At 35.2% G+C, this 13,774-nt stretch overlaps 2 protein-coding genes across 2 annotated transcripts in view; both read right to left on the bottom strand.

Annotated features, from left to right (window-relative positions):
• The window catches only part of TMPRSS11F (transmembrane protease, serine 11F), an 86,101-nt gene that overhangs the window by 8,018 nt on the left and 64,309 nt on the right, over nt 1-13,774 (bottom strand). The window contains exons 4-8 of the mRNA XM_011940280.1: nt 13,308-13,375; nt 11,396-11,559; nt 9,073-9,111; nt 7,736-7,937; nt 4,137-4,396 (exon numbers count right to left, since the gene is read on the bottom strand). Of these exons, the coding sequence (XP_011795670.1) occupies nt 4,137-4,396; nt 7,736-7,937; nt 9,073-9,111; nt 11,396-11,559; nt 13,308-13,375 (733 nt within the window). The remainder of the gene's footprint in view (nt 1-4,136; nt 4,397-7,735; nt 7,938-9,072; nt 9,112-11,395; nt 11,560-13,307; nt 13,376-13,774) is intronic.
• LOC105510479 (putative synaptotagmin-14-like protein) lies at nt 2,049-2,618 on the bottom strand. Its single transcript, XM_011940279.1, has one exon. It carries the CDS (start codon nt 2,616-2,618, stop codon nt 2,049-2,051), a length of 570 nt encoding a protein of 189 aa, XP_011795669.1.

Genomic DNA, 13,774 nt, shown 5'->3' with positions numbered 1-13,774 from the left:
ACAGAGCGAGATTCTGTCTCAAAAAAAAAAAAAAAAGATATATTAGCACTAGTTTTTGTTTGTTTGTTTGTTTTCAGGATATCTTTGAAAGAAACTTAAGTGTCTCTCTCTCTTTTTTTTTTTTTCTTCCAGGTTCTAACTCTTACTAGTTTATTTGAAAAAAATCCTGGAAAAAGCTCTTGGATGTAACAATAAAAGGTGAATTTTTCCTTTTAATGCAGCCCTGTAACACACATTCTCAAACCTCATGTCACCCAATAAAGCTTTTGTATTTTTTCTTATAATTCATGTGTATGAATGCATACAGCTGCCATTTTTTAAACAAAAAAATACAGAGTATCACGGTCATTTTGGATTTCTTTTAAGGCCTTTCGGTATAGCCAAGCTGAAGTAATGCCTATGCATTGTTTTGTTATTATGGTAATAACACGTTCTAGTTTATAATAATATATAGCACTTAGTTGGGACTAGGAGCAATGATATACTGCTTTTTGGTAACTGATGAATAGTATGTTTTTGTATATTTTAACTAGAAGTGAGGAGAAAAAAGAAACTATTTTTAATGTATATAAAACATACTCTAATAAAGTATATGCATAAAATGATGTATTAGGTAAGAAGAAAAATTAAAAAGAAAACAGCTTATAATATTCCTGTTTAATTAGAGTTCCTAAATATAAAAACAAATGAAAGTACTTTGTCATTTAAAAAATCAGCACATTATACAACTTTTACATATCTCAGAGGAAATAAAGATCTTGCGACACTGTTCTGAGGAATTGTTACCTTTATAAAAATCAAAGGCTTAATTTTGCAAATACAACTTTCAAGCTGTATGAGCAAATTTAACTTACATGAAAGGCACAAGATAACATCACGTTGAAGAACTTTATCTGTAAATTTCTTAAAGTCTAGTCACAAGTTACTGGAAACTTTACAAGGAATCACAGAACTGTTTTTAACACGATACTCTGATTCATACTGAGAACTGCATACTCTTTATATCAGAAATATAAATTGAAGTAAGAGTGAAGATTTAGAGAGAGGACAGTTTCTTATTTTGGATGCTACCCGCTTTACGCAGTGTTGGTTACTCAGAGCAGAAAATTAAAATTGAATTATTTTTCATTTTCTACAGCTTATCTGCTGTATTTTCAGTTTGTAAAAAAAAAGTCTTTTCACGTTACTGCAATTTTTGAAGAGTCAATCACTGAAAGAAATTTTAAAGTAAAGTCCTGCTCTACTAGCTTCCTACATTGAAATACAAGAATACAGGAAGTGCTTTCAACAGGAAGTTGCATAGTTCTACAGTACAACCTGTCTAAAAGACTTGCAAGGGACCAATACAGTGACTTTATCTCTTCGGATCAGGCAGAAGCAGAGGCAAATGAAAAATGATCTTTAAAAAAAATAACATATTGAAAACATTCCTGTATGAAAATGAATATTTGTTTGCACTTAGATTTAGTGCTATAGAGAGGAACTGAGGCACAATGAAACTAAGTGCACAAAGGGAACATGTCTGAAATAAAACAATTTTCAATGTGACTGAAACTCTTTGCCATTAGATATGACTTATGATAGGGTTGGAGAGCTACTTTTTCATATTAAAGAACATCACAAACACCAGGGACTGGCCAAGCTATGTTTTATAAATAATATGTAGGGTGATACTAAAATTATATTGCAACTAAAATTCTAGTTTTTAAAATCACTTATAATTTTGATTTTTCATAAAAGTATTGGCTCTTTTGCTAAATTAAAATTAACTTCAAATCAATAACATCTTATTAAATTTCTAGAGGACTGTTAGTTTAGCAATGATAATGTACATTTCTCAGTTTCCAAAACAAGCTCTACCAGATATACATATTTTCTTCATTTATGTCAGTATGAGATGTTCTTTCCATAGAATTTAAAGCATTTTTCGAAAAGGTTGAATATGATTCTTCAAAGAACAGCTCTTCTAATGGCGACTTGGTAGAAACAGTAATGTTGTAATTGGAAATATGTTGCCTTGGATGATAATTGTTTGCTTATTCTATTCATCATGACTCTAGCAACGCATGCCATCTACGTACTTGCTGTCCTTCTGACTCTTTCATTTCAGTCCAGTGATTGAGTTCTTCTTCTCCAGAGCTGTTGAGACCTAAAGAAATCCAGCCTATCATCTCTTTACTTCGCATGCTGCGTTTGTTATACACAGACAGTGTGAGTGTCACATCAGAAAGCTGAAATAGGGCCCCTTGAAAAACAAAAGTTTCCTTGTACACTGGATTTGGCTGCCCTTTGCAGATGGGTATCTTGCATTTGGGCATCTCTTGATCCATGGATTTCAGCAGAGTTGACTTAATATATGTATTGGGTGGTCTATTTGCTGCCAAATTTTTGAAGTGGCTGCCTTTTATCACTTCTGCTGATAGTCTTCCAGTTGTGGCATTACAAAGCAGGCTAATGAGAATTTCTGGAATTGAGTCGTGTTCAAGAGACTGACATGAGGATGTACTTTCACTACACGACATTTCTGACATTCTCATTTGGGAGTCACGGCCAAATTTTATCTTGTGAATTGTTCCTTGTACTCTATTCTGAACCAAGATCTGGAAGCCCTCCAACATTTTCAAAACAGAACTGCTTATTAATATAGAGAAAAAGAAGCAGCATCAAGATAATACCCCAACAATTGACAAAAATCCAGCTGCCTCTGGAGATACTTTTCTAAAACAGATAAGTTCATAAACTCTACATGTTCTCTCTCCACCTTCAATTGCCATGATGTGCTCACCATGGAATGCACCAATTGATGGCAAAACTTAAGTATTTCTTATTTCTCATTAAAACATTCAGATATTCCCTTCCTTCCCTCCTTCCTCCCTCCCTCCCTCTCTCTCTTTCTTTTGAGACGGAGTCTTGCTCTGTCACCAGGCTGGAGTGTAATGGCACAGTCTCGGCTCACTGCAACCTCCACCTCCCAGGTTCAAGCAGTTTTCCTGCCTCAGCCTCCCAAGTAGCTGGGACTACAGGCGTCCACCACCATGCCTGGATAATTTTTTTTTTGTATTTTTAGTAGAGAAGGAGTTTCACCATGTTGGCCAGGATGGTCTTGATCTCTTGACCTCGTGATCCCCGACTCAGCCTCCCAAAGTGTTGAGCTACCACATCTGGCCTAATCTTTCTCTTTAAAATAGAGTGAACTAGTACCTAGAAATCTTAAGTTCTGGTATTTAATTTATACAATTACTAGACTTGATGTCTTTTAACACCCCTAGCAGGTTGGACACAGGAAAAAGACACAGATTTTATTAACTAACCAAAAAAAATGCTCAAAATATTTACAACCCATTTTGATGTTTATGACCATCATAAATTCTCATATAATGAGAAAGAATTAAAATAAAGGAAAAAGCTATCACTACATTTGTGATTTAAAGTACATGCTGATTAAAATAAAATACATGTGACTTAAAGTATATGTAACATATTTATATCTAGGAAAGACAAAATTTGTGATTACTTACTGCCTTGAACTCCCATAGTGTTCTGTCCCTTCTTATATCACCTGATGTAGTTGTTTTTTTCCTTCTATATTAGTCTCTTTCCCTGACTTTTTTTTTCCACTGCTCCAATTGTGGAGATTTCTTTTTTCTTTTTTTTGGAGACAGAGTTTAGCTCTGTCACCCAGGTAGGAGTGCAGTGGTCCGCCTCCCAGGCTCATCGCAACCTCCGCCTCCCAGGCTCAAGCAATTCTCCTAACTCAGCCTCCCAAGTAGCTGGGATTACAGGTGCACACCACCATGCCCAGCTAATTTTTTGTGTGTTTTAGTAGAGATGTGGTTTTCATCACGTTGGCCAGGCGTGTCTGGAACTCCAGACCTCAGGTGATCCACCTGCCTCAGCCTCCCAAAGTGCTGGGATTACAGGTGTGAGCCACCATACCCAGCCACCACTGCCCCAACTGTAAACTCAAAGACAGGACCTGATTTTTACTTTGTAACCCCCAGTCCCCTGTTCTGCCCAAGCCCACACACATTGAAAAGACCATTACTTTTATTAAAAGCTTAAGAAGGATTCCTTTAGATAGCTCGTTTCATCTTAAGACATTTTTGTGATAAGAAAATTATGTTGAAACTACTCACCATCATCTACAATGGATCCAAATCCTGTGACAAACACGCTTGTTTTAGGTGGCAACTTTATAGATGAATCTGGGAGGCAAACTCTCTGGACTGTATTTGAAAACTCAACTCCAGTAGTGAGCTGAGCCAAAGCAATGTCATTTTCATTTGTTTCTCTATGGTAATTCTCATGAAGAATAATTTTCCTCAAATTTCGTTTCACTGCGGGTGGTGTTATAGTTGTACCAAAAGTAGCAATCCATTGAGTTGGGTCTTTATTTCTGCAAAATATTAAAAAGTAATACTTGTGATGCTTGACTTAATTCTGTAAAAAAGAATGAGACTGTATTACTTCCCAACTATCAGAATTATGCTCCTGAAACATCCTCTTGGTGAGAAAATTTGTAGTTGATAACATAATAGGAAAAAATAGTTCTTAAAATTACAATTAATTATGTACAAATAATTAATAAGTATGATTAATTTCCAATTTTTAAAGTTCTTGCTAGGAACTCTTCAGTTTCTCTTTTTTCCCTAATTTCAACAAACTGTGTAGAAATTAATTTTGATTTGTTTTGGATAATATACATACTAAGAGGCATTTTCTCTCCATGTCACATCTTCCACCCATTCTTATTTTATGACTCACTTGTTGGTTCTTATTTTACTGGGTTTTACTGTGATCTTTGAAGTGAAGTGTAATTTGTCTGCTTTGCAAACCTTCATGTATACACAAGGCTTTTTCTCCACCCTATGCCCATATTCCTCCCTGATATACAAGGACAAAATAATCCTAACTCAAATTCAGCTCCCACCACCCATGGATCTGGCCTGGTCAGTCCCTCTTACTAGACTTTGAGTTCTCCTTTCACATAGATGCTTTTCTCTCCCACAAGGTTTATATCACCAGCAAATTCTACCTAGTACTATCATCTCTTTACCTCCTTATGGTCCTCCAAAGCCCAGTTCCTTCTTTTTAAAGTTATCCTCATCCTGAGTGACTGGAAATATAGAATAACTTAAAATTCTACGGGTGAAGACGAATTACTATGTTGGTGAATCATCAACCTTTAAATGTAATTTTAAAAACCTGAAAGATCAGTGTTTTCCTAAGTGCTGCACTTCTCTAAAAATGAGCAGGCAGAGGCCGGGTGCGGTGGCTCATGCATGTAATCTCAGCACTTTGGGAGGCTGAGGTGGGTGGATCATGAGGTCTGGAGTTCAAGACCAGCCTGACCAATATGGTGAAATCCCATCTCTACTAAAAATACAAAAATTAGCCAGGCATGGTGGCACACACCTGTAGTACCAGCTACTCAGGAGGCTGAGGCAGGAGAATTGCTTGTTGAACCCTGGAGGTGGAGGTCGCAGTGAGCCAAGATTGTGCCACTGCACCCTAGCCTGGGTGACAGAGCGAGATTCTGTCTCAAAAAAAAAAAAAGCAGGCAGAGCCCAGGGAGATCTGAGGGGTTCTGCTCTCATCTATTTTACTTCTTTACAGATTAAGATAAGATTTTATTCAAACCAGAAATCTTAGGACTGACTAAAAACTAGGCACTAGATACTAGAATTCTCAGAGATACAAAGACATAATATGACTTCAGGTCTTAAGGATTTCACAAATCAATCAGATAGAGAATAAAAATTATACCATCCCTTTATGTACTGCCAATGAGAGAGGAAGCCTCACATGATGGGCCAATTCAACATGTTTTATGAATAAGAAAATCAAGGCGCAGAAGTTCAGTGACTTGTGCAGGTGAGTGACACTTCGCTAGTTAGTGCCAAAAGGAGATGATCCAGGTCTCTTTCCATCTTTTCAAGAGTGTTTTCCCCACCCACACTGTCACACAAAGACTGGAATCATTTTTCATAGATATAAGGGTGCTAAGATTTGTCTTAAATATGATTTTGAAAATATGTTATTTCTGTAGAAAAAATAAATTTATAAAAATTTAAAGATGTGAATAATGCAATATCGTCTTCAAAGTACCACGTAGTTTTCCTTCACAACAGTATACCACATTGTGTGGTTACATGAAATTATTAATATATCACTTCGAGATTGCACTCTTTTTTCTCTAGGATCATCATTTTACCCAACTCTTTTGGATTATTATTATCAGCATAAAATATGCTATTGTGTGTCTCCCACATTTTTAAAAATCTTTCCTTTAACTTCACAACTGCCATCAACTGTCAAGTTTGGTCTGATCCCTTTCATTTAAAAACTTCTTAAAAGTGGTTTTAAAACTTACTGCATCTAATCCTCCTTCCGTTCCCTATTGAATCCATTCCCATCCTTATCACACTAGAAAAACTTCTTTTATCAAGGTCACCAGTAATCTCTACTTCATCAAGCTCAATGGCCAATTCCCATGTAGGTCTGTGAGTACCCAGAGCCTGCACTGGACCTACTGAAACAAGTATTTCAATTGCCACAGCTTATATTCTTCACTAAATATTAAGTTGGAATTCTGGATTTGTTTATTTTTAATTTACATAAAGAGAGATCAATTATAAACTAAAATGGAAGACACTCTTACAAAAACAGAAGTGCAAAGATTGGAGGACTGTGTGAATATGAAAAAAATAGAAAATCTTCACAAGTGAGTGGGACTCAAATTTACCCATAAGTCATAATGCCAGTTATTTCAGGAGCTGTAAACACACATGTAGAAGTGAGTCCCTTTTCTCTTCTCTTCTGTGAGGAAGCAACAGATAATCAACTTAGTATCTTGGAACCATCTGGGATGTTACCCTTAGAAGGATGATAAAGAATCCTCCCAGAATCACCAAGGATAGGCTCCTTTAATAAGGTGTAGAGTGAAAAGTAGTGCCACTGGCCAGGCAAAGGGTCTCTATTTAGAGTTTTGTCTTTGAGAGTTTAAAAGGAAAAACTTTCTGTACCATGATGGTAAAACCTCAGGGAAGAAAAGCGGTGTGTTCCTGACCTCCTTGGGCACTAGGGTGCTGTGTATGTCTGTATACATGAAATGACACAGCTGAGTTTTAAGGGGTACAACCATGACAGCCCAGAGAGATTTTGCTGGGCTGACTTAACCAGTCTTGAATACTGTGAGGGGAGTAAGACGAGGTAGCAGGTGTCTCCCACCTTCCACACACCTTTCTGGACCATACAGGCCTGCAGGGTTCCTAGAGAATGCAATGAGAAGAGAGAACTTCCAAGAGGGATACCTATGATTCTTTTCTTATTTGTAAAGTGATGGCAATGCTGACAGTGGGAAGTTAGAGGGATTAATTAGAAAAAAAAAACAAAACAAAAGTAGCTGACTTTCTTCTTGGGTATGTAAGACATTAAACTTGTTACATGTGTAATAGTCTTTACACTACAATAATCTACTTATTATTTTATATAATACATGGTAGGAAAGACAGCACTAGGGTCAGGAGAGAGGAAAATATATGAGAACTATAAATGACAAAACCCAAGCATCATACATAGGGCATAGGGGAAGCATAATCCATTTAGGGGACAGCAGGGTCTACGCTGAATGGAGCAAAGGATAAACTGGCAAGACTGGACTCTTCTGATGCACTAAATCAATGGCAGATGAGGACTGTGAAAAGAAGGTTCACAGCAGCCTTGGTTAACCTACCTCCGAAAGCAGTGAGCAGCTGTGAGCAGCCATGTGTTACTGATGAGGCTGGCTCCACACTGATGGCCTGACCCTATGAGCTGGAGGCTGGCTTGCCACGGCCATTCCCCTTCCATAGCTGTTTCCCTTCCCTGGACAATTCTTTGAGTAGAAGAGGATGCTGGTAATGGCATGTTTGAAGATGTCATCCTTATTCCACAGCCTGCCACAGAAATACATGATCGTTCGTATTCATAAAAAGGAAGAAAAAAGTATATTCTGATTTGCTTTGGTTATAGACAATCCTTTGTCCCTGTTACCTTGTGAACCATTCATAGCACTCAGCCTTTGGGCTTATTTGATACAGGTCTTGCTGATCCTATTGAGATTCAGAAGAAATGTTCACTAACATTTCAAGGCATTCAGACCAGGAATTAACTTCTGTCTCTCCTTATAAAGCATATATAGATAATTCATCTAGCACCAAAAATGTATAGATCCTCTGCTATGTGTTTTAGATGTGTTTATAGCAACATACCTTTCAGATGAGAAAGTTAAGCCTTGAAGAGGGAACACTGCTGGCGGTCACCCAGCTGGTAAGTGACAGAGTGGGATACAAAATTAGGAGGACCCACACCAAAACTAGTAGCAGTATCCTTATTACTGAGAGACAGCCCAATACTAAATGTGGGTCATGATTTTCCCTTAACTAATGACTAAGGAGAATCAATTTATTGTGTTTGCAAATCCCTGTATTTTAACAGATTCAAACAATATTGACATTTTTGGTCTTTTAAAACTTGAAAGACTAGTTTAAAAAAAAAATTCTTCTTCCCTGATATCAAACCTTCAATTGACTAGATTTCAAGTCAATCTTAAAAGAGACCTTAAAGTGTTACAACATTTTTAATGGGCATGTTTGTGCACAATAGACCTTAATTGTGTACCAATGCTGGAATGTGGGGTGCAGGGCAGGAAGAGGAAGAGAATTTACATAACAGATATTTCAATAAAAATGCAAGCAAATTAAAAAAAATAAATAAAGCCTAAATGTTACCAGTTTAAAACACTCTCTTGAATTGTCAGATAATATTAAAAGAGCTATTTATAATGAATATTAATATAATATCTAGAATATTATGTAAGGTGTTTTTAACCACATCTCATAGGTCATATAAACTTAAAATTGTATTTGGTATAAATTTATAAATTTAAATACTAAAAATAATAAAAAGACTTACAAAAATATAAAATGAGTCTTAAAAAGCTTGGAAAACCTTACCGCTAACTTTTCTATAACTTTTTTTCATGATCTTTCACTGTGAAATAAACAGTTAATTGTGAGTTTTGGAACTTACGACTGTTGAGAAGATTCCTCATCTTTCTGCTGTCAATCGCTGGAATAAGCAAAATATGAATTAGCTGGCAGAATAATATATTCCCGTTTTCATGTTACCTTATTCAATTGGTCATTAATAGAAATGTGAATTATCCAAAGCATACATATTTCAAGAGAGCATGAGATTTTTCATGATCAAGTAATACATAAATAACTCTTTACTCTGATTTTATTTTTGGTCCAAATTGTATAATTTGCTTTAAAATTAAATCAGAGAGCATTTTATTTCCTGATTTTGCTCAGGAAAAAGAAATAGAAATTAGGAAATTAGGAAATAATAAATAAGGATAAATGTCTCTGACTGCTTTCTTTGGGAGCTTCAGTATAATCTGAGGGAGCAACCTCCAATTCCTATCACAATTGGTGTTTACCAACCTATGTGGTTTAGGCATATTACTAATGGCCAGTCTGAAATGGTAGCTCTATGGAGCTAAATGCATCACAGATCCCCGAGGGCCCAATTTCAAGGCCCTGATCTAACAGAGTAGGAATTTAGTCAGTGCAGGTTGATAACCCTGTCTCCCTGAGGATTCTCTCTTGTGAATGGCTTGGATGGTTGTGGCTCAGGTAGCAGGCACTAGAAGCATGAAGTTCTTTCACATACAACCAGTCCAGAGTCCCCAGTCACACACAAACTTTCACTTCATTTTATGTTTCCCTTCCGTGACATCTTTTATCTCTTCAAATTTATTCATTCAGGTTCATTATAACTCAGCTACATTAGATGTTTGTTGGGTGATTGGTTTTCTGTTTGTCAGTGAGAAAATGAGAATTACAGTAATTTTATCAGGAACATTGACTTCTCCCCAGAAAGGGATGCAAGCCCCAATTCCTACTAGAGGTTTCATGGATATGTCTCTTTATTTAACAGAATACATGTATGTGGCAGAAGAAAACATATACAGTTAAATATTCACTATTGAACATGGTCAGAGAATTTAATTATTTTGGTATTAAAACAACTTGTATCATAAAAAATCATTGTATGTCACCAACAATGACAAAATCTTTTAATAAATTGTACAAATAAGAAAGTCTACAACAGTAACATCTCAGTAAACATAGCATAATGTCACTTTTATAATGGATATTTTACTTTAGGATATATGATTGTGGCTTAGGGACATTTATATCATCAGGAATTGAGATTTCCATGTATAGAATGCTGGAAAATACTTATACTTTGGAATATAATTGATTAACAATCAAGGTGGATACTATATTCTCCATTATTTCTAATTACTTTATGAGAACATAACAATATTTGTGGGGATTCTATCTCAAAATATATTTAAAGAACTTTCCTGATTTCTAACAACAAAAGAATTAACTTTAGATAACTTGTTTCCTAAATAAATATATGGCTATTGGGAAGGGAGAAGTCTTTTGGGTCCAAAACACAAGACTCTCTCCCATCTTTTTTGTATTAAATTAGAAGTAACTAAACTTGGAAATACATAACAAGAAGCAATGAATAGAGCTGGAACACCTATCACATGTGAGATGTATGCTAGTGTTTGAGGGAGGGGTAAGAAAATAAAAAGACACAGTTCCTGCCCTTGACATTTAAAATTTTATTTAAAACACGTTATTTTACTACCTTCAATTACATATTGGCATAGAAATGAGCTTAGATTCCAACTAGCTGTAAGGTAGTTTGAATTTCAGTTTCCTAATTTGAACTTCCTTTTCTTCCACTTTGGGAGGAAAACAAAACAAGAACTTTCCTATTTCGTTTCATGAGGAATAAATAAGGAACGGATGAAAAATAGTTTTAAGTTGGAAACAAGCTAGAGAACCTCTTTACAGTTCATGTCACTGGCTCTTCCTACAGGGGTAAACCTTCATAAGTGTGTCTTTCTTTGATACTATAAAAAATAAGCCCCAGAACTGATCTGTAAAGACCTCTGTGAGTCACAATACCTGTGTCTAATTATAGCCCCAAGGTTTGCTAATCCCATGTCTCACATCTTCCTTGAGTCTCAGTTTCTTTACCTGTAAATGGTGAAAGTAATACTTACCCTTTGGAACTTTTGTAAGGACCCAATAATATATGATATGGAAAAAAGTTTAGAAACCTTATAAAAAGCCCTAGTAAAATATGAAATAAAACATGTTTTAATACTACATTTTGCCTCATAGTGGAAATTTATTTTAGTTTTATTCTGTGCTGATATTTTATATATATATATCTTACTATATATATATGTTGCTTATAAAAATTAAAGAGGATCATAAGAGGAGGGAATCGCAAAAGTGGCAAATAAAAGTAAAAGACTTACGTGTGAGTCTAAATGATGATTTGTTTATGGTCAAAGACAACTGTTTGGTCTTCAAACTTTGATATAAAGCCTTTTCAATTTTTTTCTTGATTTGTTCAACACTATCAGTAGATGGGTATCGAAACATGAGCACTGTAAGAATGTCCACACCTTGTTCATCTGGACTGAAGAACAAAAAAGCAGATAAAAAATGCCATTTATCTAATCATTAATGACTTTAACCTATTAGGACTCACATTAAACTTTAAAAACATAATGCATGATATATGTGCATACCAGATTTTTAAATTATCTCTAGATACAGAGATTAAAAATGAGTGTGTAATAACCAGGAAGTGTTGGAAGCACTGTAGAAGAACTAAAGACAACATGCTAGAAATATTGGATAAAATACATACCTGAAAACAGTTGTTCACTGTCTTTACTTAGCTCATAGTTTAGAGGGGCTTGTGGGAGGAGATGTTTGTGAAATCATGCTTTATACATACTTAAATGGCTTGCTTTTTAAGGCAATTTTAGCAAAAGCTGTAACTAATGTCATTATTCTTTAGAAATGGTGTGGCAAGGAGGATTCTTTTGTTTACCAAACCCAGTTTCCTTTGTCTCCTGAGCACAGAGGTAGATTCCATTTCCTGGACATTCCTGAGGTTTATTGAAACTTTCTAATGAATCTGGTCAATGAGATATGGAAAAAATAATGTCCCCCACTTCCAGGTCTGGCTTCTAATAAAACCTCTCATAGCATTTTCCTGCTCTCACTCTTCCCTTGTCTGCCACGAGATGCAGAAGATCCAGTGGGCAGTTTCATTTCATAATCTTAATTGGCACCCACACCCTTGCCCCAACTTCTGATTCTTTGGACTGTACCATAAAAATGAAATAAACCTTCACTATATTAAAGCACTGACCTATTGGGGTCTGGTGGTCTGTTAATAGATAAATGATTAAAGAGAGCAGTTATAATAGAGAATCATTTGATAAACAGTTCAAACGTATAAATTTACATTGTGATGTGCGGGGTTAGAAATCCTCAAGAAATCTTTTGAGAATGAATTTAATTTGAGAGATAAAAGAAAAGAAGAAAGGAAGAAGAGGAGAAGGGGAAAGAAGGAGAGAAAAGTGGAAAGGAGAAAGGAAAAAAGGTAAGAAGGTATGAAAGATAGAAGTGCAAGAGAAAAGGAAAGACACGGGTTCCTTAATCATTTAACCATATTTATATTTAATCACCAAGAAGTGAAGCAAACAAATATTACAAATATATATATACACATGTTATAAATATATACACATATATAAATATATAATACATGTTACAAATATATACACATATATACAAATGTATATATACATATGCACATATATATGAAGACATATATCACTAGGGAATCTAAGCTTTTTAGACAACATGTAAAAACATTCAGGATGGATTCTGTAATTTTAGTCTTTTGATAACTTTATGATTCATTTTTGTATATTAGTTTTCACCAAAGCATCAAAATGAAAAGCCACTTTAACAATAAACATGCACTGTCATGAAAGAAAAACTTTACTGAGGAGAAAGTCATTGTCTGATGGTGGGGTAGACTTAAAATGAGGAAAATCAAAAAGACGTTAAATTCTACTTAGCCCCTAACTTAAGAGGCCGGGGGAAGAGGGAATGTCAGCTGTGTCATTCCCCTGTTTCTTTTATTTGTTTCCTCTTTTTCTATCCAATAGCTGAGATTTTCTTGTCACAAAGCACCTTACGACTTTCTATTGTGATTGAGGAATAGGTAGGAAACCTTGGGCTGCTCAGGATTTATGAAATCTGTGTGTTGCTGTAAAGACTTGCTCAGGGCAGCTAAGCAATTAGGTTCATCAAATACCTCATCTTAACAGTATTAACTTGAAATTACAAACCAAGTTTACATACCTTAATTTGATAACATGAGATTTGATAAATCGACCGTCTACAGAAGAATGTCGAAATATCCTAGACATCTGATTTTTAAAAAATAAGTATTAGTCTTCAGAACTTAAAAGTAAAATTAAAAATAATAATAATTTTAAAAAAGAAGTATTAGTCTTAAGAAAAGTGTTATTCCTTGTCTTAGGTAGAGACTTAGGCAAAAAAAAAAAAAAAAAAAAAAGGTTTTCAGCTTATTCCCGGTCATGTTAATGGGTATACTGACAGTTGTAAGACTAAACCTGGGGCCTAATCTTTGTGGAACCAAATAACCACAACGAAATTGTTCAACTTTGCTAAGTCTCTGTAAAATGGGATAACAACAATATCTGCCTTATACAGTTGATTTGAGAATTAAGTGAAATTACATCACACATTTTACACCTTGTCTGGTATCTATTAAGCTATTGATGATAGTTTTAAATACTATCAAG

This window comes from Colobus angolensis, unplaced genomic scaffold (genome assembly GCF_000951035.1).
Source record: "Colobus angolensis palliatus isolate OR3802 unplaced genomic scaffold, Cang.pa_1.0 Scaffold189, whole genome shotgun sequence".
In the NCBI taxonomy this organism is placed as follows: Eukaryota; Metazoa; Chordata; class Mammalia; order Primates; family Cercopithecidae; genus Colobus; species Colobus angolensis.
This window is presented reverse-complemented; position numbering and strand designations above follow the sequence as displayed.

What these genes read in the sequence shown, in the direction of transcription:
- LOC105510479 (XM_011940279.1), bottom strand. Translation starts at nt 2,618, where the DNA reads ATGTTGGAGGGCTTCCAGATCTTGGTTCAGAATAGAGTACAAGGAACA.